This window comes from Phocoena phocoena, chromosome 13 (genome assembly GCF_963924675.1).
Source record: "Phocoena phocoena chromosome 13, mPhoPho1.1, whole genome shotgun sequence".
NCBI classification, from domain to species: Eukaryota; Metazoa; Chordata; class Mammalia; order Artiodactyla; family Phocoenidae; genus Phocoena; species Phocoena phocoena.
Genome location: NC_089231.1, coordinates 19,333,769 through 19,360,696, shown reverse-complemented (window position 1 = coordinate 19,360,696; position 26,928 = coordinate 19,333,769). Strand labels below are relative to the sequence as shown.

The following is a 26,928-nucleotide window of genomic DNA, read 5'->3' as shown; positions in this document are numbered from 1 at the left end:
GCTGTTACCGATGGGAGTGTATAGGAAACATGAACGCTTTCCTTCAGGTGTGGTACAAGAGTTCAAAGCTGTCACCAGCTACAGAAGCCGGCCAAGGGGAAATGGAAATGCTCGTGGGAGATGTGTTATCACCTACTTTCAAAGTCCACTGGCTATCACTCTGCCCCCTGCAGTATATCCTTCAGTACTACAGATAGCAAAAAACCCCACCCCAAACCCCAAAACCAAAAAAAACCAAAAAAAACCAAAAACCAAAAAAAAAAAACCCAAGGAACCGCCACAGCTTAAATTCTGCAACTCAAATACAATATGTATTTATGTACCAAGGGAAGATGACACTGTGATAAAGAAAGCACAGAACAAAATGCAATAAACAGAAAAACAGCAACAAAGAGAATATGGCTTATGAAGGTGATCTGATTGAGTTTATGTCTTTGATTGCAGAAACAATACAACTGTAAGAATAACGGGTATGTGTCGGTTTTACACTCATCGATAGAGTCCATGTGTACATGCATGCAAAGACAGGGTGAGACTGAATCAACTAGCTGTGTTGTCCCCATTACCAAGCGAGTCTGCCTTACCAAACGTTCATGTGGATGCAGGCTGCAGTAGCTGCTAGACTGTGGAATATGAGAAGAATTGCCCAACATTCCTCCATAGCCAGGCTGATTCATCCCACTGGAGGAGCTCCAAGGGTCACTGCTGTGATGGCCATCTGTAAAGGACAAAGAAAACCATGACTTTTCTGAGGCATTCAGCCTTGCCTTATAGAGTAGGGTGTTTTCATATCCTGGAAAATGACTGCCTGTTGTATATTCATCTTTGTGTTGGTAAGCTGATTATATCAGAAGACAGTCTCATTATTTTTTCCCAAGTGGCTCTATATTGCCAAACAAATATAAATATTTAACAGAGTTAAAGGGTTCTTAGTAAAAATTTAACTGTAAAAGAACAGAACATATTTCTACACAGAACTATGTCAAGACAGCAAGGTAGCTAATGCTAAGGAAAACATTTCTTAGAAGTCTCCTTTTTTTTTTTTTTCTATGAAAACCAACTAAAAAATTAAACTGTTCCTAAATTTTGGGGTGAAAATAAAACACTTGAGATATTACAGGGTTGGCACCCTTACAAGTTTTGAGAGCATATAAAGAAATAAGTAATAATGAAAAAAAAAGCTCTGATTTCAGATTGGATTTCATTTTTGTGACACACAGAGTAGATGGAATTAAAGCTGGAATTACATTCTGGTATGTAGGGAAGAGGAACCTCGTGTATATAGTTCTGAGTTTTTGACTTCCTTTTAAATGTCTGTATTTTGGTATATAGTCAAATAGCTATCTTAAGCCTTCGGTAGCAAGTGAAAGGGTACACACATGTCGTAAGGTAGACATTACCGTAAGGACAATTTTGAGAGCCTCTGGATTCTATAAAACTGTGAGTTAAAAAGAGGTTTAAAATTATATGGAAATTATATGAAGTATCTTTTAGTACCAAGTTAATCTTTTATTAACACCATATTAAAAATATTCCTACAGATTTTTTTTTTACTCTCTGGACCTACTGGCCTCGAAGTCACTACTAGATTGCTATTGTTTGGTCTGGGTTTCTCAAATTAAGGGAGCAGAGCATCTACGTTCCTGCTCAGTTCAAGTTTTCTTTCCTTCAATAGTTTAACAAAAATTATTAAATGCCAGATATATACAAGGCCATCAGCTAGGTGTTAATTGTATGGCAGGCATTGCTCCCTTGAAATAAGAGTATTTTCACCTTACACGTTATTTAATAAAGGCCTTTTGAAAATGTAGGCAGTAGGCAAGTTAAATCTGACACTATATTTCATAAAGCCTTTTTTTCCCTGAGTTTTTCACCCCAGAAGTTAGAATTCAGAAAACTGGAATGGTTTCAGGGCAGGAAGGAATAATCCAGAGATGTCTTAAGAACTATGAAAGCAAAATCATGTCTGTGATTTTGACAACTAAAGAGTTTTAACTAGGAGGTGGAAGCTAAAGTTAAAAATAAGAGGTCACACAATAGTGGGTTTAAAATATGCTACTAAAAAAATAAAATAAAATAAAATAAAATATGCTACTGACAGTCTCTGAATATCTTTTATCTAAACTGTATTTTCTTCAAGACCTGAATTCTCAGGGCACTGTGGACCCTTACTGAAGGACATTGATGTGAAATGGGATCACGACGTACTGTTTCTGTGATCATAACGTAAAAACATAGGACTTTTTAAAAAGTTCTTATTCATGTACTTCAGATTTAGCTCTGAGATTGTGGAAGTTCAGATGTCATCTTAAATTCAAACATGCAGTTTAAGACCACTGACATTTCAAAGAGATGACATGCATGGCAAATAAATTGAGAATCTCTATCATTGAGAAAGAGTCTCCTGAAACATTCTGACATGATGCCCTACAAGGAAATACATTTAGGATTTGTTAACACAGACACTCTACTCAATGCAGACTTACAAAAATACACATTTTACATAAATTATGCTTTTCACAGTAAATTAATATTTATCACATCCCATGATCTTGGCATAATGTGGGTTTGAAAGAATAGAATTAGATGTGTGCAAATTAATTGTGCTCATCATAAATGTCAACTCAAAAAACATTTTTTTTTTTTTTGCTTCTTGGGTATTCATATGCAGAAAAGCAGATTTGTTCCCCGTAGTTTGTTTTGCGTGGTCTGCTACGGAGAAGAGCCTACTGCTTTACTCAACCTGATCTTTCCTTGCAGTGTGCACGGTTTAAGCAAGTGACCTTCCTGAAGGCAGACAGAAGAAATCTATCCTTCTGTCAATTTTCTCAATGAAATTTAGCTTTGAGTGATGAGTCCTTGAGCTGGCAATCTCTATAAGCACCGGTAGTGGTAGCACACTCTCTCTGACTGGTCATAAAAGAGAGGCGCTGGTGCCCAAGTGGCTGCTACCTATAGCTGAAGGGGATACACCTTTTGTCATGGCACAGAACACACCCAAGTGACATACCTGCTGTTCCCCTGGAGAGAAAGGGACATCGAAGACAGGTCACAAAGATAAAAGACCCTGGTCAACAGGAGCTCCATTACATGTGGAACCAAGTCTCTCTATTCCCGAGGGACCCATTCGATTCAACTTTATAGATTTTCCATGGAATTTCACATGTGAACTAACAACTCAAAAGAGCTAACACTCTGAAGGGAAAGGAAACAAACCCCTTTGAAACAGAATGAGTTTGGGTATGTCCACTGTAATCTAAGGGAGATGCCAAGCCACCTCCCTGGGACTTACTGCCCCAAGTGGCTCCCCTTCCCGTGGCATGGTCCTCCTGGGAGGAGCACGAAGAAGGAAATCCCATGGCACTTTGCCAATGCAAAAAGAGTGAAGTTTGCATACAGAGGTTCTTGGTGAATCCCACATCTGAATTTCAGAGTATTAACCTGGAAACAAGATCATCACATTTTGACAATAGGTGTTCCAGGCACATAGGGAATGGAGCCTTAGCTGCATCCTCTGGACGGTCTCCTCTCACAAGCAGCTGCTGTCATTTCAACCATCTTGGTCTTTTCTAAGCAGCAGAAAGAGCTGTATTACCAGGTTTGAGATTATAAGCTCGGGGAACACACATCCATGTGCACTGAATTAAATACACTGGACAATTAAATGGATTAAATATACTTTATCTACCACGAACCTGTAATTTTCTATATTTTTCTGGGAAAAAAGCTGGGTCTTGGGCCCTCAATCCGTCAGTATGTTGGAATAGAGCTTTTGCTTTGTAACGAAATAATATTCCTGACTTTAGATAGGTCACTTCATCTTCAATGGGACACTTGTTCTTACCTATAAGTTAGTAAGTGGCCAACGTTTTTACTGATAAGAACAGATACTAAACTTGATCTTAGCCAAAAGGCCGAAAAGTGATTGTAAGTGTCCAACATTTTTATATAAAGGTATATATGAGGGTAATTTGTTCCTAGGAGGCTAAATCCGGGATGCTTAAAATACACACTCTTCTAAACATATAAACATACTCTTCTCGGGAAGTGAAGACACAGAAATGATCAGTCGTGGAAGACCATTCCCAAAGAAGAATCTGTTCTAAGTAAGCAAACCAGTCTAATCTTAACTCATGATCTCTCAAGTGGCTTTCACTTAAAAAATAAGTCTTGGTGAAGTTTTAATTAATTTATCTTTAATGAATTCAATTCCTAAAACAGAGCATGACCTTCAGTGTTCTCCATTTGCCTCCTATTTCGTTTCTTGAGTAACAGATCAGCACTCTTCTGTCCCATATATGACATGAAAAGACCCGTGGATTTCCCTTCGGAAGAGGTGGTGTCTTACCTTGCATGAAGAAGGAGCTAGGGAAAGTGCTGGCTGCTGGTTTGGAGGAAGGGTAGCCTGGCGAGTCCCTATTGTAGTCGGCAGTGCTGGCTGACGGAGCATAAACCTGGGGAACAAGAGCCCATTTAGTTTTGCTTGCTGCCTAGACCAAAGCATCTCAAGGTCCATGACTTTACAAGAAGCAGGCACAAAAGGCAAAATTTCTACCACGTCCATCCTAGATCCAACCAAACCCTGGAAACACTGCCCCTTTCCGAATACAGAAAATCAAAAGAAGGCCGAGTACGTTTGTGTGAATGGAAAACCAGGTGTGATATTTTCCAGTTATGGGCAAGAATATTGAGAACTAGGTCTGGTTGTAAATATATTATATAATACCCATAGGGTTGTCCTGGGAGCCTAAGCATTCTTTTTTTTTTTTTTAACACAAATGGCCCATGAGCATGTAAAAGGTAAAAAGAGAAACACCTGCCTCAAGCTTCTCCTGTTTTGTCTACCTTTCAATTAAAATTGAAAGAGAGACAGAGAGACAAAAAAGACAGACAAAATGAATGCACTCTCCAGATCTCAGAAAGTGACACACAGATCTTGGAATATTAAATTCCCATAGTGTTAGCTTTTTGTAGAGATGCATGAAAAGGGCCATTAAAAGCCCAGATCTAGGGCTTCCCTGGTGGCGCAGTGGTTGAGAGTCCGCCTGCCGATGCAGGGGACACGGGTTCGTGCCCCGGTCTGGGAAGATCCCACATGCCGCGGAGCGGCTGGGCCCGTGAGCCATGGCCGCTGAGCCTGCGCGTCCGGAGCCTGTCCTCCGCAACGGGAGAGGCCACAGCAGTGAGAGGCCCGCGTAACGCATTAAAAAAAAAAAAAAAAAAAAAGCCCAGATCTACACAGACCCCCGACAATCAGTGTGTACACAGGAAGGGGGAGGAAAACCCTCATTTATAGCTCTTATTATCTTTGTATGTTCAATAAACTTAAAAACTGCCAAAATCCTAATTTACTTACATTCGTTTATTAATACTCAGGAGACTTGGGGAATCAGTCCTTTATAAAAATAGCTTGTGTATTTTCTTGTTTATGTTTGCTTTAAAGAAGACAGGACAGTAGAAAAGCATAAATTCATAAGGTATAGTTTAACTTTCACTGGGTTTCCCCCTTGCCTTTTCTGCTAAATATAATTCTTTTTTTTAATCCCCGTTCCCTTTTGCTCCAAAAGTTCCTCTCTCCAGATGGTCGGAGAGACTGAAACGCTGTCATCCTCTTGATGAAAATGGATACCTTCCTGCCTCCAATTTGAAGCGGGCGGCTCACAAAACTGGCAGTGAACCTCTGGTGATATTCACAGGTCACAGGAAAAGAAAAAAGAAATCCACCAATAAAAAGGCAACTGCAGGGTTACCAAAAAATAACTCCCTTTTTTTTTTTTTCACAGCGCACATGGAATAAACACCCTGAGAAAAATTATATAATTGTTCTCAGAACACCAAGAATCACGAACTAGGCGCTAATACAAGGTCTAGGATTTCACAAAGGATAGGGCCACAGAGACAGATGCGGGAGAATATGCATACACATGCGTACATCAAATAAATGCTACACATGCCCCACAGTGCCCTTGAAATTGGGAGGTCCTGGAGACTGAACAAAACAGAAATAAACCAGAAAAACCCTTGCACACTTTACAAAACAAGGATTCTTCCTAAGTCATGAAAGAATCTAAGCCCTATATTTTTCCTGGGCTAGATTTCATTTGATTTTTAAATTTTAGTCATATTTTAAATGTGTAAACAGCTCCTTGATTCTATTTCTACAGGGCTTACGATAAGGGGAAAACTTTTTCACGTATCTTTTAGGGATAAAGAATAAAACGTAAGCCAGGAACCCCAAAGCAAATCAATGCTCTAAGTTTATCAAGCAAAACCCAGTATTTCCTTGAGAATTATACAACTGACCAACAGTTTGGAAAATACTACTAAATGTATTAGAGGTCTTGAGATTAGGCTAAAAGATGAAAAAAATATTACCTTCTAGGGAAAGGGGAAATTGAAAATTAGATCATCTCATTCTAAGGACAGAATGAACACAAACAACTATAATATACCTACAGACTATTAGTCTGACAGGTTCCCGGTCAGTCAGTATTAATACAAGCTAAGTATACTATGTATTAATTCCAAATTTCAGAAATCAATATATTTACTATAAAACTGAAAATAAACTCTCCCATATTATTAAATCACCTTCTATTTTAAAACAATCACAATAAATTCTTTTAGGATAATATATAATTTTAATTACATATTCTACTACATTACCCTTAAACATGTAGTATAATTATTATATAAGTACATCGAATACATACCATCTGATGGCACCTAACAAGATTCATCTTTTTCCCAGATCTGGGTAGAATTATTTGATACCTCTTTTGGGAGGTAAAGACAAATCTTTGGTAATTTTGCTCATATAAGGAGGCTACTTGGACTGTAAATTATGGTCACGCACAGAGATCTGAGAATAAGCACACTTATCCCCAATTCAGAAATACTGCCTGCATGAAAAAGAGTATCTATGGGGTTAAAAAAGTTTTTAGGCTACATCATACCACACAATTCCTATTTTTCTGGTGTAGCCAAATTAAGATTCTTTAGATAAGGTGCAAGCCTTTGTTAACAAATCGAACACTGTTTATAGCTTCTTAAAAAAGGCAATTTCTGTACATTTTATAAATTTTCTTCATATTATAACTGATCAGGTACAACGTTATTCCCTCTTAATTCATATACTTCATCTTTCTCATTCGGAAGTTATTTTTAAGGTAAGTGCTCTATATATTCGTTGATATAAATAAATATCACATAGAACTATTATATTTTTTAAAGTAGAAGGAATTAAAGATTTAGCTTAAACCTGTCCCCCACATTTTAGTTATAAGAAAATTCAATAATGGAATGGTCAAAGCAACTGCTCAAGATAGGCAACTATCAATTACTCTTTATTTTCTACTACTTAATGGTTACTCTCTTTAAAAATCTTGGTGGAAGTACAGGATGATATTTGTGAAAACAGAGTGATCACTTCAGTTTATCCTTAATGCTTTAATTTTTAGTAACCTGGATGACCAGTAAGCTGCCTCATTATTTTATTTCAGTCAACTATTTTCCCAGTCTCTCAAAGGACTTGAAAGTACGGGTTGCAGGAAGGTATTTAATAGACATACTAAATTCAATAAGAAAAGCTCACATCCACTTAATTTTAATTATCATACCCTAGGTAAACAGAAAGATGACTTACACATTTGTTAAAGAAAATAGCTTTTAATTTAACAGGACAATAACAAACACCCCAGATATCTTCAAATGACTAGCACAAGAAAATCAGTCCAATGGAAAATGAAATACGAATTCCAAACTGCAGCTTGTATTGTAGTGTATTGAAGTGACTCTGTCAAGGAAACATGAGGAAAGACTAAAGGGAAACAAAAATCTACACTTAGTTTTCTTCTGATAAGGTATCTGAGATCAAGGTGACCTTTGGCATTCCAGTTCCTGCCACGAGAGTAACTAAAGAAGTGTGAAATTTTTGTTGCAAAATTGGAAATGGGGAGACTTGGCTCAAGCTCAAAGGCTACAGCCCTTTAAGTGAACTATTTGTTTAATAAAAGCTTCACGGAAGGGCTTCCCTGGTGGCCCAGCGGTTAAGAATCTGCCTGCCAATGCTGGGGACATGGGTTCGATCCCTGGTCCGGGAAGATCCCACATGCCGCGGAGCAACGAAGCCCGTGCATCACAACTACTGAGCCGGCGCTCTAGAGCCTGCACGCCACAACTACTGAGCCCGCGTGCCACAAGGACTGAAGCTTGCGTGCCTAGAGCCCATGCTCCACAAGAAGAGATGCCACCGCAATGAGAAGCCCGTGCACCACAACGGAGAGCAGCCCCCGCTCGCTGTGCAACTAGAGAAAGCCCAGGTGCAGCAACAAAGACCCAACGCAGCCAAAAATAAATAAATAAATAATTTTTTAAAAAAAAGCTTCATGGAAAACTAATAGCTAGTTAATATTCAAAGTTAGCACCATTATCTTTTCTCCTACAGTCCTGAATTTAAAACAAAATCACAAATACAGGAATTCTGAGTTTAACAAAGCTCTCTAGATAACAGTAAACCGTGAATAAATAAAAATTCTAAAAGTTCTCATTTTACAGATTTAATTTTTGTTGTAATTTGAGATGTATTACCATGGCACATTAGCTGTTCCAACCAACGTTCTGATTATCATTTGTGCCATCATCAAAGAAACAGTGTGACACATTCTTTGAAATAGAACCTCTGTCTACTAGAAAAGAAGAAAACCAAGCCAACACACAAACCAACGAACAAAATGAAGGGAGTAGAATGCATATCCTACCTTTTCCCTTTGAGGTGCTCATTTTTACCTGTCTTGGCATGTCACTTTCACTTATGGAGATTTTTTAAAAATAACAATGATTACCATTTGTTCAGGGCCTCTTGTGGAATAGCTTTTCTGCCAGGAGCTCCATACACATTATTTCTAATCCTCATAAAAATCAAACAAGATGGACATTATTAATAGTATCATTCCTATTTCATACAGCTGAAGGACGGTAGAGAGGTCAGATGCACCGGCCCAGACAGGCCTGGGTCTAAGTGCCAGTTCCATGATTTATGAGCTAGGCAACCTTGGACCTGTTACTTTACCCTCTCTGGTCTTCAGATTCCTGCCTGTAAAGAGGGAATGACAGTGCCTGGTATGCCAAATCCTTGTAAGAATTAAAAGGCATAAAGTGAATAAACACAACTAGAATAATACCTGGCACTTACTAAGCATGCAAAAAAATCAGATAATTGTGTTAATGTTGTGCCGCTCTTTTTTTTTATTTTAATTATCTGGACAAATGTGACTCAGGAAAGTTAATCCACTTTTCCATGTTAAAAACTCACCAAGTGGTAAAGGAAAGATTCAAACTAGTCATCAAAGTCTATGTTCTTTCCATTAAAAAACAATTTCTTGATCTTAAGAGGCAAAAAAGAAAAAATATTTTAGCTATGAACATAAGGCTGTACTTTGGCCACGGTTTAATAGAAATATTCTTGTGGGGTCTCATAATTACCTTTTAAGAAAATAAAATGTGATAAGGCATGTTGACAGTAAAACCAATATATGTTGGTTACTTTCTTCCCTAAGTGGGAAGCTGAACTCTGGAGGTGATAAAGAGAAGTGGTTATAGATGGTGTATCCTGAGGTACAACTGAGTGGGGTTGGGTGATAGCCACTGGGCTGTGCAGTAGACCTCTAACATTCATTAACACTACTACCTCTTTGTCATCTGCAAGTATCCTCTGAGTAAATAATTTCCAAAGAGAACCAGTTGAGAATAACTGAAACATTGTAATTGAGACTTTCAGATCCTTATAGAGAGTTACTGTATGCTCCATAATGAGTAGAAAATAGCAAAGCACAATTATGCCTCAGATGTCCAAGTGCTGGCGAGGCTGACTTAGTAGCTCACACCTTGGGAGATTTCACAAATATCCTAAACTGTGACAGTTAGACACTCAAGTGCCAAGAGTTTATGGTGTGCCACTGATGTTCACAAACCTAGGCACATGCATTGATGCTTCCCAGCATCTAATGGGGAAAAGCACTTGTAGGGGGATCAGCTCACTACTCAGGCAACTAACCGGAATGGACCTCAACTCTTACTGTTTGAAGGACATGGGTCACAGTAAGAGAAAAGAATGGCTATAGGGCAGTGATGCCTACCCAAGGGCCTGGACAGAGCCCAGGGCTCCTGACTTCTCATCCATTCCTCCTGGCACTCTCCTTCCTAAAGTCTTTTTTAACTTTATAACTTAAATATTCCAATGGGTAGTAAAACGGCATAAAATGTTAATAAGCAGATACAAGTAACAGAGTTGAATAAGTTGTCATAAGGTCTACAGGCAGTGAATAATGCTCAGGAGTATTAAAAAGAAGGCAATACACAACCCAACAGTGCAAAGAAAAACAAAAACCAACTACAGAAATAAAAATTAATCATCTGATATATTTTCAGTATATATTACCAAGTCAAGGAGTATTTGCTAATGGAAAAGGATCCTATTTCATTTCTAAATGATGGTTAAAGGCCACTTTGCATTATTATCACATAAACAGGAAATAAGTTTAGAGATAACACATAAATGTTGCAGTATATTGACAAATAGATGGATATTTAATTATACATGAAAAAAAATTCAGAGGTATAATCTGTTGCAATTGTGAAGCTTTTATTTCCATCTCAATCACTTGAAGCTTTTATAGGAATGAAATGAATAGTTCTAAGTGCCATAAAGTAACTCCCAATAAGAAGAGTTTTACTCCTCAAACTATTTTTATTAGTAGTCTGAAAAAAAAATCACAATGATCTAGACATGTATAAAATGTACCATTCATGTATATGATATTCATATTTTATTTCTACTAACAGCAATGACCTATCTTCACTCTACCATAGTGCATCACAAAACACAAATGAAAAAGAATATGGATATGAACCCCCAAAAGAAATTCCTTGAGTATGTAATATATTTAGAACACAAGTCATTTTGAGCATATAGCCAAACACTCCATGACAAATACTACATATAACTTTTCTACCCTTCCGAATATCAGCTGAGTTTTGATTATCTGTTCATGAGTATACTAAAACTGAAGCTGAACTCTACAAGTGAATTACAGCCAAGAATTTTATCCTTCTCAGCCACGAAATTTCCTTTTCTATGTTAAGTAGTAAAATTGTAGGAATTTTAATTCCCTTCTTTGCATCTCTATCTATCAAATTGCGTAACTCAATCAAAAGAAATTAAAAGACCCAAAAGAAAGCAACAGAAAGGAGCAGCAGAGATCTGAGTGATCTGTAATGGATCAGAAGCACATAAGCACGCAGGATGGGCAGACTGTAGCCCATGCACTTTCGACCAGCACACTCAGCCTGCAGCAAGCTCGGCCACGACACAGTAAAAAAGTGAGCTGGACCCATTATTAACCGCAAGAGCTACAAAAAAACCTGACGTTCTTTATGGCCAGACAGTTCTACCTTGTTCTTTCCTTTCTTCAAATTAAAAGGCAATATGTTTTTAAATATAGCTAGTTGCAGTATATTTTTCAAATCTCTAAATTTCAACCTATTAAAAAAGAGTCTGTGTAGCTTAAAAATTTACAAGGAAGGAAAAAAACTTTGGTTTAACTAAAAACAAAAAAACAACTAAGAACCACTAATAACTGTATAGCAATATTATTGTGATTTAGATCTACAATATTATTGTGATTTAGATCCATTATTTTACAAGTATTTTACAAGTATCAGTGTGTTATCATTGCAAACATGAGGCAGCTAAACGGCGAAGATAGGTATGATTAGGCTCACTCTGTTATGATATCATAGATGTATCACACATATGATATTGGGATATATCATAGATATAGAACGTCTGAGATTTTAAGCTGTTTTCACATATTATCATGCAGCCATCTCAGTGATATATGCAGGGAGTTAACCGTTAAAAACAAAGAAAAGGAACCATTTATTATGGCATTATAACTTAACACTCTCTAGAACTGGAAAGGGATCTGGTCCCAATATCTGTCAGACCAAGCTCTTGTCACTGTTGGCATGGCAATGTGATGCCAGTGATAAAAAATAGCTAACACTAAATTTACTAAGGCGTGCCAGACATTATTCCAGCAAAACTACATATCCTCATTTGGTCCTGACACCAACCCTATTGTTTTATCATCCCAGTTTTACATAGAAGGAATTTGGAGGCATAGACACATTAAGTAACTTGCTCCAAGTCACATAGCTAGTTAAGTGGAAAAATTGACATTCAAAATCATGTCATCTTTCTTGTGAGTTTGAGCTTTAACATGATCTCTTGATCGCTAAGGGGCTTCTCTCCAAGGTGGTCACAGACGCCTAGCTAAACCCAGATTTGTAGAACTCTGGATCCCCTTTACATACTCTATGGCCATGTAGCAGACAAGGGGCTGAGAATGCTGTTTGGCCCAAAGAGAAGAACACAAGATGACCTCAGTAAGCAGGGCACAAAGAAAGTTCTTGCGCACTGCTACAAGGAGGACCGTTCATCTGTCTTTCAGACCTGAAGCTGAGCCGTGTAGCAGCAGGACCTGATACTCTTGTTTGACAGTAATAAAAACAGACAGAGGCAAAGAATCTGCTGAGAGTTACACTGGGGTTTAGTGGTGACTAAATGCCAATATACTAAACTTTTTTTTTTTAATAGAAATCTCTGCCCATCTTTTATTTATTTTTTTAAAAATAAATATTTTAGGGGCTTCCCTGGTGGCGCAGTGGTTCAGAGTCCGCCTGCCGATGCAGGGGACACAGGTTCGTGCCCCGGTCTGGGAGGATCCCACATGCCACGGAGCAGCTGGGCCCCTGAGCCATGGCCGCTGAGCCTGCGCGTCCGGAGCCTGTGCTCCGCAACGGGAGAGGCCACAACAGTGAGAGGCCCGCGTAATGCAAAATAAATAAATAAATAAATAAATATTTTACTTATTTTATTTTTGGCTGAGTTGGGTCTTCGTTGCTGTGTGCGGGCTTTTCTCTGGTTGCGGCGAGCAGGGGCTACTCTTCGGTGCAGTGTGTGGGCTTCTCATTGTAGTGGGTTCTCTTGTGGAGCACGGGCTCTAGGCACGTGGGCTGCAGTAGTTGTGGAGCGTGGGTTCAGTAGTTGTGGCCCACGGGCTCTAGAGCGCAGGCTCAGTAGTTGTGGCACATGGGCTTAGTTGCTCCACTGCATGTGGGATCTTCCCGGACCAGGGCTCGAACCCGTGTCCCCTGCACTGACAGGTGTATTCTTAACCACTGCGCCACCAGGGAAGCCCAATATGCTAAACTGATGAAAAAAACCCCACCACACTATTACTTAAGGCATTCATGTGAAGCGTGACTACAGTCCCGTCTATGTGTACCAGCCTCTGGCTCCGAATACATCTTTTTATTTTGACACCTGCATTGCTCTTGCTCTTGGCACTGACGGAGCAGATACTGTATGTTTGCTATTACTGTCAACGTGGTGTATCACGGGAATGCCCACTACCAGCGTTCTGAGCACCCTGGCCCTCCCTGAGAAGGCCTTAAATTGATTAAGTTACACCTGGCTAAAGATCTCTTGGAATACTTTACTTAACTGCGTAAAATTTGGTCCAGGTGAAACCTGACTTCTTCCTGGTTACATTCCTTATGTTACTTATTCACAGGGGAACCGGCTTCCTGACCAGGCTTAGGATCAGCACAGATAAAAGACTGTAGATATTAAGCCCATCACATGTCTTTAATATGTTTTGAACACCTAAGTTGTTTCCAAGCTTTTATTTATTGAATGTTCATTAGAAATTAAAGGTAATGTTAAGAAAAATGTGATTTATTATTTCTAGTTATCTTCAATCATAAACAGATGTAACTAAATTATTTCATATCTCTATCTCAGCTGTCACATCAAATTCATGACTATCAATTATTTCTAATGGATCAGCTCCCATCTCAATACTATATTTTCCTCTTTCACTACCAACTGTTTGCTTTTTTTTTTTTTTAGGTGATAACTATGGGGTCATGAGGAGGTATTGGAACATCAAAATACTGTTGGTTATATCTGCCAAGAAATAGCTTTGTGACCTCTGATGACATGGTTTCATCAATTGAATGAGGGCAGCATGTTTTCAGGATGAAAACAAATTATATGATTCCACAAGAAAGAGGAAAATTAATTTTAGGTTTATTCCGATGTTGATTATTGTTGTTTCTTCTATACTCTGCTGAAGTCTAAGAAGGCCTGCTGAGGGTGGTCCATCACAGAAACAATAAAGTTTAAAAAAGTGTTATGAAAAAATGTGCAGGTGTGATTGTGTGTGTGTGTGTGTGTGTGTGTGTGTGTGTGTGTGTATGGTACCTGGCACAGAACAGGCCCCAGTAGTTACTAAATGCACACATGAATGAATGAATAAATGCACTGCACACAAGATACAAGTCAAACTAAGAATAACATCATAAAGCAGAGAAAGATAAACATTCATTGGTTCTGCCAAAATAGATTTGAGTACATTTCACTTCTTGATGTGTTTTAGGGCTGAGCTGTCTTTCGGAAGTGGAGGCAATTACCCCTAACGATCCATATTTAAGGGTTCTAAAGAGGACCATTTCCCGCCCTTTTCCCTTTGAACCTAAGGTCATATAGGTTGATGCCTTAGGACTAGAGCTCACATCCTTCACTGGATGTTAATAGGTGTGATTTTTAAAAAGGGATCTAAGCTCAAATAAGTTTGGTCACTACTGGGGTAAACAAATTAATACCATTGCAGCAGACCTTAGTCAATGTACAATACTACAGGAGGTACAAGTCTACCTCCCTGGAAATAATTCCATGTCACAAACCCACTTTTCAACACACCTGCAATCATCCCCCATCTTGGGAAATGCTTGTATAGTCTGTTAGCAGTTATTACACTTTGATGTGACAAGGTCTCTAATCTTTTCCCAGGAACTAATTTTTAAGAATGAGAGGGAAGTGAAGAGGGGATGAGGGTTCAGAGAGGGCTTTACCAGAAGGGAAAGCAGCACCAGAGAAAAATGCTGATTACTTTATAGTTTGACCTTGTGCAACCCTAAATTTGCCATTCCTATTCCTCCAATCCCAGTGTCTTTAGGGCTGTGTTTGTACAGCGCAGATGGCCAAAGGGCCATCATTCCTAAGTACACATTCCTTTCCGGAAGCAAGAGGGACCAGGAAGAAGGTTGTGTCAGACAAAAGCAGAAAGACGCACTTTCAAAAGCAGAGACCCAAACAAGAAGGGAAGGATGGTGAGAGCAAGATTCTAACAGATATTAAGACAAGGGGAAATTTCAAAAGAAACACAATTCACAAAAGGGGTTATGTACTTCTCTAGATACACCTTCTTTGACCTTGAACTTAATTGTATAAAAGGAAATTTGGTGAAATTCTATGATTAATCATCATAAAAAGTTGATATTGTCAAAGTATTTTAAATTACAAAGACTTTCTACAGCCATTACATTATTTAATAATCACTTTAAAATTGATCGCCTAACCAAATGGTCAACTCTCTCACCCATCTTATATATTAGGAGACAGAAGCTGGGAGAGCACCTTCTCTTCCCAGTAGTCAAATGACTCTAGGACAGCACGAGAAAGGTTATAACCTAGGTCTTTTTTTTTTGCTGTTGTTCATATATTATTGTGTGAAATTAAAAAAAAATTTTTTTTTATTTTACTGAAATATAGTTGATTTACAATGTTGTGTTAATTTCTGCTGTACGGCAAAGTGACTCAGTTATGCATATGTATATTCTTTTTCATATTCTTTTCTATTATGGTTTATCACAGGATATTGAATATAGTTCCCTGTGCTATACAGTAGGACCCTGTTGTTTAACCTTGGTCTTTTCACTGCAAATCCCAGATCAGAGTTGTTAGCACTTGATAAGAATATCCTTCTCACCTATGGCCTAAAGAATCTGGAGATCAATTTTTCATATTAGTAAATGATATCTACTAACGTTGAGTACAGTTAAAGATGAATTCTAGGCTGGTCTTCAAAGCATCCAGCTTAACACTGGGTGCTTCAAACAGATGCCTTCATCTTCTACTTACCAAGAGAATTGTTAAGAACATTGAGTTTCCAATCTGGTAAAGTTTTGAACAGGAATCACTGCCGTGGTACACTATAAAACTATTATCCCATCCACCCTTTCACAAAGCTGAAAAAAGTACAAATGATCTTTTTTTCTGTCAAAACGTATGGCGCTAAGTACTTTCAACTAAAAACAAAAGCATGAAATAATTACCAAATGTATAACTCTGTGGCACAGAGTGAAATGAAAAAAAAAGAAGTATGCAAATTGTCAACCTCTCTGTCCAATCAGCCACCTCTCTTTATCCCTTCAGATACCTGCCCCTCCCCCATACCCAGGGCAAACTTTCAGGTAAAATCAACCAGCAATGTTTCACTGCCTTAACTCACAGCAGAGCTTCTAGACGCTTTGGTACATAAAAATAAATAAATAAATAAAATAGGAGGCCAGAATTTTCATTAGAAGCTAGCTGGGAGATTTCAGATGTATAACAATCAACTAGAAAATGTATGAAAGTGAGTATAGTTTGTACTAAATGTTTATGCAAAGGAAATGTAAAGGAAATTATTCCATTAGGCTACGGTTATTTACAAAAACCTCAAAGACTGGGCAATAGAAGACCAAGTGACCAACAATAAATAGGTCATATCTTCAAGCACATTTAAAATACAATTCAGTTGACTTTCTCTAATATTTAAATTCCAGACACTTTTGCATGCGATCTAGTTCTTCTTAATTTTAAAGATGTACAGTTTAAAGCTCTGCTACTGGCTATTTCAAATATTTTTCTGGAATAACAAAGGTATAAATAAATATAAACAATAGTAATTTCTTTAACAATAAAAATTACAGTAAGAATGCCCCTTTGATTCCTTTCCAAGAAATGAAACCTTTTATAAATAAGTTACTTTGTTTAATCATTTTGAATCTTCAAAACAGAAATGTAAAATCCAGATGATTGCTCACTATTAAGATAAGGGAAGCAGTTTAAAATTCTCAATGTTGAAGAACGTTATGAGAAAGTTTCTCTTATAAGAAGAAGAACACAGCAGTTTCACATAATAAAAGGCTTAGAATTGATTACTCTCTTTTTTTTTCTTCCTTGATAAATTACTAACTGGTGAGAACTTAAGAGAAATATACAGAAAGGTTAAAAAGAAGCAAGGGATGTTTCCTTTTTTCCTTTTCCGGATGGAGAAACATCCATTAAATATATACCTCTTTGCTTACATAATTAGGACATATTAGATCTTCTGTCAGGAACTTTCCAACCTCTAGGTAGGCAGGTAGGTAGGTAGGTAGGTAGACAGACAGACAGACAGACAGACAGATAGATGTATACAGTATGAAGGTATGTATATGCAAGTTTCTGTATATGATAAAATTAAAGGTTTATAAAACACAGCCACAGGTGGATAGGAAGGAACTACTTCATGGGTATGGGGTTTCCTTTAGGGGTGATGAAAACGTTTTGGAAATAGACAGATGCAGGGGTTGCTCAGCACTGTGAATATACCAAATACCAATGAACTGCCCATTTAAAAGTGGTTCATTTTATGTTACGTACATTTCACCTCAATTAAAATAAAACAAAACAAAATCACTGTAGCAGGCCTAAAACTTATGTATCCTTCACAAAAAATATTAGTGAAGACCCATCTGCAGGGAGGTGGTATTCCAGGAGAAGAGAGGACCAATGATCGACCATATTTCTTAAGCAGTAAGCCTTGTCATCAGAGGCTAGTTGGAAAATGTAGGTAAATAATGCAGCCATTATCAAAACTGCTCTCTCACCAAAGTCACTCATCCTCTCTTTGTCACCAAATTCAATCTTCTTCATTCTATGAAGGAAATGAACTTACGATTCTCCCTCATTGCCGAAACAGCTGTAGATAATGGTCCCCGATGGAGACCATCTTCCCAGTTTTGGTTCTACCACTCATCAACTGACCATCGGTAGGTCATTCAGCCCCTCTCTCAATCATACAATATTCATTTGGAAAATACAGATCATGACATCTGCTGCTACATGGCGATGTGGTGCAAATAAAACCAGATCATGCTCTGAGAAAACACCTTGAAAAAAAATGGACCTCAACGTATCTAATTTGTATAGCACGTTCAGCACCTTAGTGATGCTTAAAATATCTTTTGATGGTGATGAGTCCATTTTCTTTAACGGAAAATTTCTTGATACGTACACAACCTATTCAGCTCTTTCTCTATCAATTACAAATGGGAATGGGAACCAGTGGTGTCATATCGACAGGAGTATAGACCAAAAAACTTCGGGGAAAGAATGAGCTCAGTAAGTTTTAATCAAATATATTTCATCTTCTAAACTTTCCTAGCACTTTACTTTTAGAAATTTGTACGTTTTATGAATTATACAGGTCTTCCCTCCCATAAAATACTGTGGGCTCCTTAGGGAAAGAGGGTGTGATACAGAGGACATTCAATGAAATGACTGCCTACAGCAGGTGCCCAATAAGTATTTATTACACAAACAAGGGCAACAGCCCAAGTAAAAGAAGACCAATTCTTTCCTGCACTTACAAAAGCTTACACAGCAGATTTTCGGCACTGAAGTGCCTTACAGAAGTGTATTTCAGGTATCTTTGTTGAGAACTGTCCTCTGAATCATGAATGGCTTCTTTAAGGTACTGCACGATGGGGGTGAATCTCTGGCCTCGTACCAGGAAGATGTCACATAGAGATTAAACAGATGTGAAAGACACTGTGCTTCAGTTTCACAGATGTCCAGCACTGAATGTGCAAAATTTCTCAAGGAACTCATCCATGTAGAATTTATGGGAATCTCTGATGTGCTATATTTGTGATATCTGTTCCTTCGTTTCTGTGTCCAGATTTTAAAAATAAAGATTGCATGAAACTAAAACAAACAGAGAGTCAGTCTAGGACTTTAATTTTCCAAAAACGATTGAGAAACTCAAACAGAAGTCACAGGCAGGTTAGGACCACACATCACCTTTGATGGTGTTTTCTAATACCTCCATTCAATGCGAACTCAAAACCAAACTGGACTGGGATAAGGAGGCTTAACACAGAGTACAAAACTCAAGCTACACTCACCACTTAAATAACTCTCCCCTTTCATCTGCCATCTTAACATCGGCAGGCGGACTCTCTCAACCACTGAGCCACCAGGGAAGCCCCATCTGCCATCTTAATTCCTCCTATTCTTTCATGGATCTGTCCAGATCCCTCCTTCATCTGACTGATCTGTAAGGCTCATTTTACCCTTTGCATGTCTTCTAACTTGTGGTGCTGTCTTCTGCTTTATATTTATGGTCTATTTTCCCAAATACATTCCAATCCCCTGGGTTGTAGGTGGCTCATTCTTTCTACCAGTCTCTCTGTCTGGAAGATGATTATTTTCCATTGATGATGGTGATGATGATGATGATGACAATGACGATGGAAAAAGCATCTTGCCATGGACTTTCCCCATTTCTTTATCTTTTTTCCATACCCACTCCTCCAATGAAACTGCTCAGAAGCTCCTGGATGCTGCAGCCAAACGTCACTTTCACTCTCAGTAACATCTGACACTGTTGACAGTTTCCTCCTGCCAGTCAAATCTCTCCTTGGCTTCTGTGACGATGTCTTCCTGCTGTTCCTCCCACCTCTCTGGACTTTTAAATTCAATGACATCTTGGGCGTATCCATTTGAAGGGCTCCTCATGACATCACGATAAAATCTGAACTCTTTAATGGGGTGCACAAGGCAATTTGTGATCTAGCCACTGTTTACCTTTTCAGTCCCATCTTACACTATCATCGTCGTGCACCATGAGCTCCAGTCATCCTGCACCACCTTTGGATAACAGTATATACCCTTCTCTCCCTTGATCTGGTTATTACCCTTGCGTTTTGCCTGCTGAATTCCCATTCATCGGTGGACCTCACTTCCTCCAGGCCAAATGTGGGATAGGTACCCTTCTTGTGTGTACCTTCAACAGCCTGTACTCCCCCATCGAGGCGTTATCAGACTAAATGTAGCTCCGTTTACTTGTCTACCCCACGTCTGTCTTGTTCAGAGTCGTATTTCAGCACTTGGCTCAGAGTCAGCATCCAAGCCTGTTACCACCATTTGAGTGAAGGAGTTAGGAAAAGAACATTAAAATGTTTTTTCTTAAACAACGAAAATAACACTTTCCTAAAGAGAAAAGATGAAATCTCCCATCTCTCTCTAATTTCAAACCGATAACCTCAGGTGACAGTGCCGGTCCAAAGAATGGCTAGAGGATGCCATCCAAGTGCACGTCAATGACTTACTCTCAGTGGGAGAAGCCTGAAGCTCTGGCTCTTTTTGTTCCCTAAATGCCCACGTGCTCTGCTCCTGTAGTTAAAGCCAGATGCCAAGGAACAACATATCAAGGAGAGAGGATACGGGGGCTCTAAGAAGTCTGCAATTGTCCCAGGACTTAGACTCCCTAATGTTATTAGCTATCTTGAGTGCAATGTGGGAAAGAGAAAGCAAACTTCCACGACCTACAAGGCCACAGACCTCAGCAGTGAAAAAGATCAGAAGCCAAGGTCATGATCTGTGCTTGGTAGTGTACAGCGGGGCTGGCAGGGCTCCCACCATAATGCCAAGAGAGGTAACTGTTCTCCTTCATGAGGTTTTCACCTGCGGTGGTTTAGCACTTTGATTTAATAAGGCAGCATCAATTTCAGGACCAGTTTCTTAATAATGATACTTTTCTTCTGTTCGTCTCCAGTCACACCAAAGAGGGCCATACCAGTATGACTGTTCCTAAGGTGATCTGTGGTATTTTCTAAAATAGTCTGACGTGAACCAACTGGGTCAAAAAATGCTAAGATTTGCATTTCCTTGAAATGTGATGCTATTTTTGAGCTTCTCATTGAAAAAAAAAATTTTAACTGCAAGTAATTAAGTGTGGAGGAGCACACCAAAGGTGGCTCGCATTTAGGCACATGGTAAACTGATTTGCCATTGAACTGGGAGGTTAATATTAGGAGTGGGGAAGCCAAGCCGTGGTTTGTGTTTGTTCAGTGTCTCATACTATTTTTTCAAATGTCATGGGCTCAGCAAAACCCGAAACACATTTTCTCAGCACTTCTCTCTATTTTTCAACCCATATGTATTCCAAGAGCAGTTTAATTCATATGTTTCTGATTTATTTACATGCAAGTCATCAGAATGTTGTTTTGTACGAACTATTTGATGTCCAGGAAGCCTGTTGCGTCTTGCCTTTGAGGTTTTTTCCTTAGGATCAGGAAGCCATGATTTGCAAATAGAAAAAAAAAAAAAAGAAAAGAAAGAAAGAAGAAAGCTCATCAGAACCCCCAATATTTTGAACCTCAAAGGTTCAAAATTGTCTTCAAAAGGTAGATGGCATAAAGTCTGAGTACAATTCTTACAGTCTGCAGACTTTGTATTTTCCAGGTCCTAATTGACATTGCCCTTCTCAATGGTACTAATGCCTTCCTTGTGGACATAAAAGTACATATTTGCAATGTATGAACAAGAACAGATCCTAAAGAGATGCGAGGACCTCTTCAAAGATGAAGTGAATGCCTTCTGGAACATGGTATCTGGGGCAGGGGAGGGGGCTTCAGTATCCAGAGAGAGAAACGTTGTTATCACTTTTCCAGGAGAGTCCTGAGAAAATGAGGACCAGTTTTCATCCCACTAGGGATTTCCCAAGCATTCTCTTTCCTCAATTTGTAAAAGTAACTCTGATTCAGTTGTGATCTGAGAGTTGTTTGCATACATTTAAAAAACACCATAACATAATTTTATAAATATTTCTCCCTTTGTAAGTAACTGCAAACTAAAAAAAAAAAAAAAAAAAAAAAGAATACTAGTAATTGTTAGGACTTCCATGGACTGAGTTAATTCAAGGATCCCTATATTCAGACTTTTGAAAGAGCAGGGGTTTTTTTCTTAATAAAGATTGATACCATGTAGTCAGCACATGTAGGAGGGCTTTTATCTTTTAGCAAGGTGTCTACATAAGCAGTTTAAATGATACTGTAGAAGGTAGTAATAGTTTAGAAGGCTGAATCTGATTTTAATAGCAGTGATTTTTTTAAATAGATTTTTAAAAAAGAAATTGTATATTAAAAAAAGGTTGGGCTTCCCTGGTGGCGCAGTGGTTAAGAATCCGCCTGCCAACGCAGGGGACACAAGTCCGGGCCCCGGTCCGGGAAGATCCCACATGCCGCAGAGCAACTAACCCGGTGTGCCACAACTACTGAGCCTATGCTCTAGAGCCCGTGAGCCACAACTGCTGAGCCCACATGCCACAACTGCTGAAGCCCGTGTGCCTAGAGCCCATGCTCTGCAACAAGAGAAGTCACCGCAATGAGAAGCCCGTGCACCACAACCATAGAAAGCCCGCGCGCAATAATGAAGACCCAACAACGCAGCCATAAATAAATAAATAAATAAATAAATAAATAAATAAATAAATTTAAAAAGAAAGAAAAAAAGGTTGCCTCCTCTACAAACGTTCCTAAATTTCAGTCCCCAAATCAAATTGATGCTGGGCAAGAAGCATGTAAGTGGTCTCTAACACCATCACATGCCTCTGCAGTGTGTCTCTAAAATATAAACCCACATTTCCCATCAGACTCTTTGTCATCTGTTTGGCAGGATAGATTAGAAATGTTGGCTAGTCTGAGCTGGGACTGAAAGATTTCTACCTATGCCGCCTTTCAAAACTGAGCTATCTCCCTTCCCAAAAACTCTTTTCCATTTTCCCACTTTCAAAACCCACAATGGTGTTAGGGCTGAGAAGATTCAAAAAGTCTTCTCAGATCAAATCTCTCTCCAGCACAGCTGCTGTTAAGTGACCCAACATGTTCTAAGACAGGTTCATAGTCCGTACACTACATTATTTTTCTATGAGTCCCCAAGTCTACACATTTCAGAAAAGCAATATATATATATATGTGTATATATATATATATATATTTTTTTTTAATCACCAAAATGGACTTCTCAATACATCCCTCTTTGAAAGCAGCTAACATGGCATGAGCAGCAAGTAGAAACGTTGTCTTACGCTGTCAAGCTGAATGGTGATTTAAGGTTATACTCTGTGTCCAGTAAATATCAAATAACTAAATAACCACTACTAAAATATGTGACTAGAGCAAAGAAATTAATCACTAATTGCTATGAATTCAAACACAGCTCAGGGGACGAAATTTTATTAAATTGTAGGAAGATTACCAAGTAACAAAATATAATCATTATCAAGACTGTAAAAAAAAAAAAGAATCATTTAGCAAGCCAATTTGTATACTATATAGAGAAAACTTGGGCAAAGGAAGACAGCAGCCTTCGGCAAATATCTTAAGACACAGTCAATACCATTGTAAAAATATGGTCAGTTTTCTCAACACAGTCATACAGACATCTCCATACAGTTTAAGACAACAGCTTAAGTTTTTAGCTTTTACTACCTTTCAATGGAGATCAGCTCTCAGGTAGAAATAAATATAAAGAAGTGTGTCACGTACTCTAATTAGGTTTCAACAGCTGGCCTTCAGAACTAATAATTTATCTCACATTTGAAGACCTTTTGGGGAGGACATGTTTTGATTTGATGGTCCTGGTTTGTTGGCTTTCCGTTAAAAAGGAGGAAGACATCAACAGAAACATGCACTTGTGAGCTACCACATTATCTTTTTCAACTATATGAAGTCCTAATTGGGAGTAATATTTCGACATGCAACAGCTGAAGTGAAAAAGTCACAGTCTCATGGATTACCCATCTGCAGAACAGATTACAAGACATGTGAACTTGAGAGCATTACAGAAAAATGTTACTTGGAAAGCAAACATTTTCATGGGTAGCATTAAAAGTGTCTCTAATGTTCTTTTCCCCTTTGCCTCTCCGTTCCCCAATACTAGACCTTCCCTTGGCAAACTCACAGATGCAATCGTGCTGTGCAGCAGTAATGAGGAACCTCTCCCTGGGTACCACCGACCGTCAGAAATTTAGTAAAATTTAGTCACTGCGTATGGGAGAGATGGGTCTCCAACCTCCCGTTTCTGAAGGGAAACGCTCATCCAGAACCTACACGCCCCAACTTGCCGCTCCATTTTACGGCTTGAGATGTACAGGAAGGTAGAACCTCAAAGAATTCCTGCCCCATGAGGCAGATGCTCAAACAAATTCAAAGAGATGTCCTAGATGAAACTCACACGTGCACACATATTAATCTCGATCACTGCCATTTTTCAGCGTCGTTTCAATGTTTAACAACCTGAACGAACAGCCATTTGAAAGCATGTCCCGAGCTTCTGGAGGGAACCCACTCCCACCACCCATTTGGTGTTCAACTTTAGTAGAATTCTGCTCACCTCCATAGGCTGACCTGCTCTGGGATTTTAACAGAAGGGTGGACAATTTTTTTTTTTGTTTGTTTGTTTTAATTGAAGGTCCTTAATGTGGGCCACATGTTTCTGGCGGGGATGGGGAAGTACAGAGGAGGCAGGGGCCAGGAATGCAAAGTGGTAGGGAGCTGGGGTGGGGGGGGGAGGGCAAAGTAGGGAGGGACTGGATGATGAAAAGACCAGTTCCACAAGCGAAGCACATCAGCAACCCGGAGTGGAAAGGGCCGGAAGGAAAACCCACCCACCTCACCCCTGCGTTCATTCTATCAACCTGCAATCGCTGCGATCAAAACCATATGTCGGTTCTTCCAGATCTTTCTCACAGGACAAACATGCAAAGGGCCTCGGGCCTGGCGTTGCCATCAACTGGTAATTGATACCAGATGAGCCACAAAATAGAAAAGCACACGCAAACGGCAACCTCTCTCACTGCACCCGTACCTTCCAAACCCCTGCTTGGCCCCTTGAGAGGGATGAAATTGCAGGTCTTGCCGGGCTGCTAAGTGCGCTGTGCACCACGAAAAACACGTGTACACCGCCGCCAGTAACCACCTGTAAATCAGAGGGGAAACGCAGGTCCGCCAGCCAAGAGCTGGGCCCAAAGAACAGGCCAAGGCGCAAGGTCACTCCAGGTTAATACAAGGTCATCGATCAGGGGGCTGAAATGAGCACAGGTGTGAGGCAGATCACAGGCCTGCGTGCAGGGAACTGCCTCCTCCCCCACCCCCCCCAGCCCCCGGCACATCCGGTCTGGAAGAGGCTATTCCCGCTAAGCCACATCTGCCTTCCTCTCCTCCTGCAAGTGAGATGGTGGGAAAGGGAAACCACTCCCCAATTACAAGGCAATTAGAAGAAATCTGCCCGGCTCCTTTTCTGAAGCTCTTTTCTGCATCCCATTGTTCTCACTGGAGGAGGAAAAAAAAAAAAAAAAAAAATCCAGAAAACCTGCAGAGCTGGAGGTCCTGGCAATTGCTGGTTGAATGTAATACAGTAGGTAAAAAACATCCCTTATTTCCCCCGACACTGACAGAACTGCGAGCAGCGCACGGCTCTCGTCTCTGCATGTATATATTTTCTTATTAACTCGATCGGGCAGAAATTTGCAGAGATTTGTTTGGATTTAGAAGTCACAACAAAACGTCAGTTTTACAAACCGAGGATCATTCTGTGGTGAAATGTAGTGCTCTGGACCCGACCAGTCACTGCACACAGCTATTTGTTCCAATTCTTCCAGCAGCGCTTCTGAACAAACAACTAACTTATTCTAAACACACGCAATGGGTCTCATTTTCCTTCCTTCTGCCTATCCCATTATATGTGATATTTTAGTCTTATAGATCTTATGAAGTTTAAATATTTTCCAGATGGGACTAGGGAACACAGAACCCTGTAAACACTCTATGTTATAAAAAGGACCAACTGAATACTTTGAAACAGAAGAGGAAGATGATAGAACATACTTCTTTTGCGAGCAGTAACCCTGTAAGCCAACACCGCAAACTGTAAAAGGGGAACGGTTATCAATTCTTTTTCTTTCCCCAAATTCTCAAGGACTGGCTGATTCATCCTCATTTAGGTCGTATCTATTTATATCTTTTCTAATTAAAAACGTTTCCCCCCCAAAGATGATTTAAGCTCCATTTACAATTCAATGCATCTCAATGGTAAGAAAGAAAACCCTGGTTGTAGCCTAATGATAAATTCCACTGTCCCAGAGGGAAAATAAATCAGGCCTATCAATTCCATCCGTTTGCCCAGATTCTCAGCAGAACTCTCTTCCTCGAAGTGTGGCCACAAAAGCCCTGAACGAGGTGGCATTTTGCAAGGACCCTCAACCTAGAGGCAATCCAGGAACATTTATAGTGACAGCACCGATCCAAGAGAAAAGGCAGTGAATAAATGACAGGAGGAAAGTAACAAGGGCAGCAGATTAAAACGAAAGTTCTGGTGAACGCCAGGGGAAGAAAGGAGTAGGGCAAAGCAAATGGGCAGCATACAAGCCAAAGCAGCAGAGTGGGGCTCAGAAGGGTGTCAAATCAGGCAGGCTCGGGAGACCCACTCTGGGGAGACTCTGACCTTACCTGTGCTTTCCCTTGGAGGTCCAGTCAACATAACCCTGTATCTGAGCACCTGCACTGTTTAAATTTCATCCTGTGGTGGTGTTTGCTGATTGATCAGACATGGCTGACAGCATCAGAAGTGCAATCTGACAGACAAGGAGCAAGCAGGACCACAGCACAGAATTCATAACAGGAGGGAGAGAGGGAACTTCATGCTGGATACAGGAAAGTCAGACCCGCAGACATCTGCTGCGAGGCCTGGGGCTCGCCTAGGGGTGGGAGGGCCCAGGATGAGGCTGGGAGGAGGGCATGGAGAAGGGGAGGTGGGACGAGCCCAGCCACCCAAATGACCAAGCACGAGGCTTCCCCCTGGATGGAGCTGCATCTGGACCCCGTTTAGCAGCTTCCCTCTGGCCACTCCCAGTTCCTGCTACCTCCAGG

At 39.7% G+C, this 26,928-nt stretch overlaps 1 protein-coding gene and 1 pseudogene across 18 annotated transcripts in view; both read right to left on the bottom strand.

Moving 5' to 3' along the window:
- TCF4 (transcription factor 4) overlaps window positions 1-26,928 on the bottom strand; it is a 354,769-nt gene that overhangs the window by 48,065 nt on the left and 279,776 nt on the right. For 17 of the 18 annotated variants that reach the window (XM_065889300.1, XM_065889292.1, XM_065889296.1 and 14 more), the window contains 2 exons: window positions 4,349-4,454; window positions 585-718 (listed from right to left, as the gene is read on the bottom strand). In XM_065889300.1, the coding sequence (XP_065745372.1) occupies window positions 585-718; window positions 4,349-4,454 (240 nt within the window). Of the gene's footprint in view, window positions 1-584; window positions 719-4,348; window positions 4,487-26,928 lie in introns of all 18 variants that reach the window. The other variant, XM_065889291.1, reaches the window with a different exon arrangement.
- On the bottom strand, window positions 3,754-3,926 carry LOC136133357 (U2 spliceosomal RNA; annotated as a pseudogene).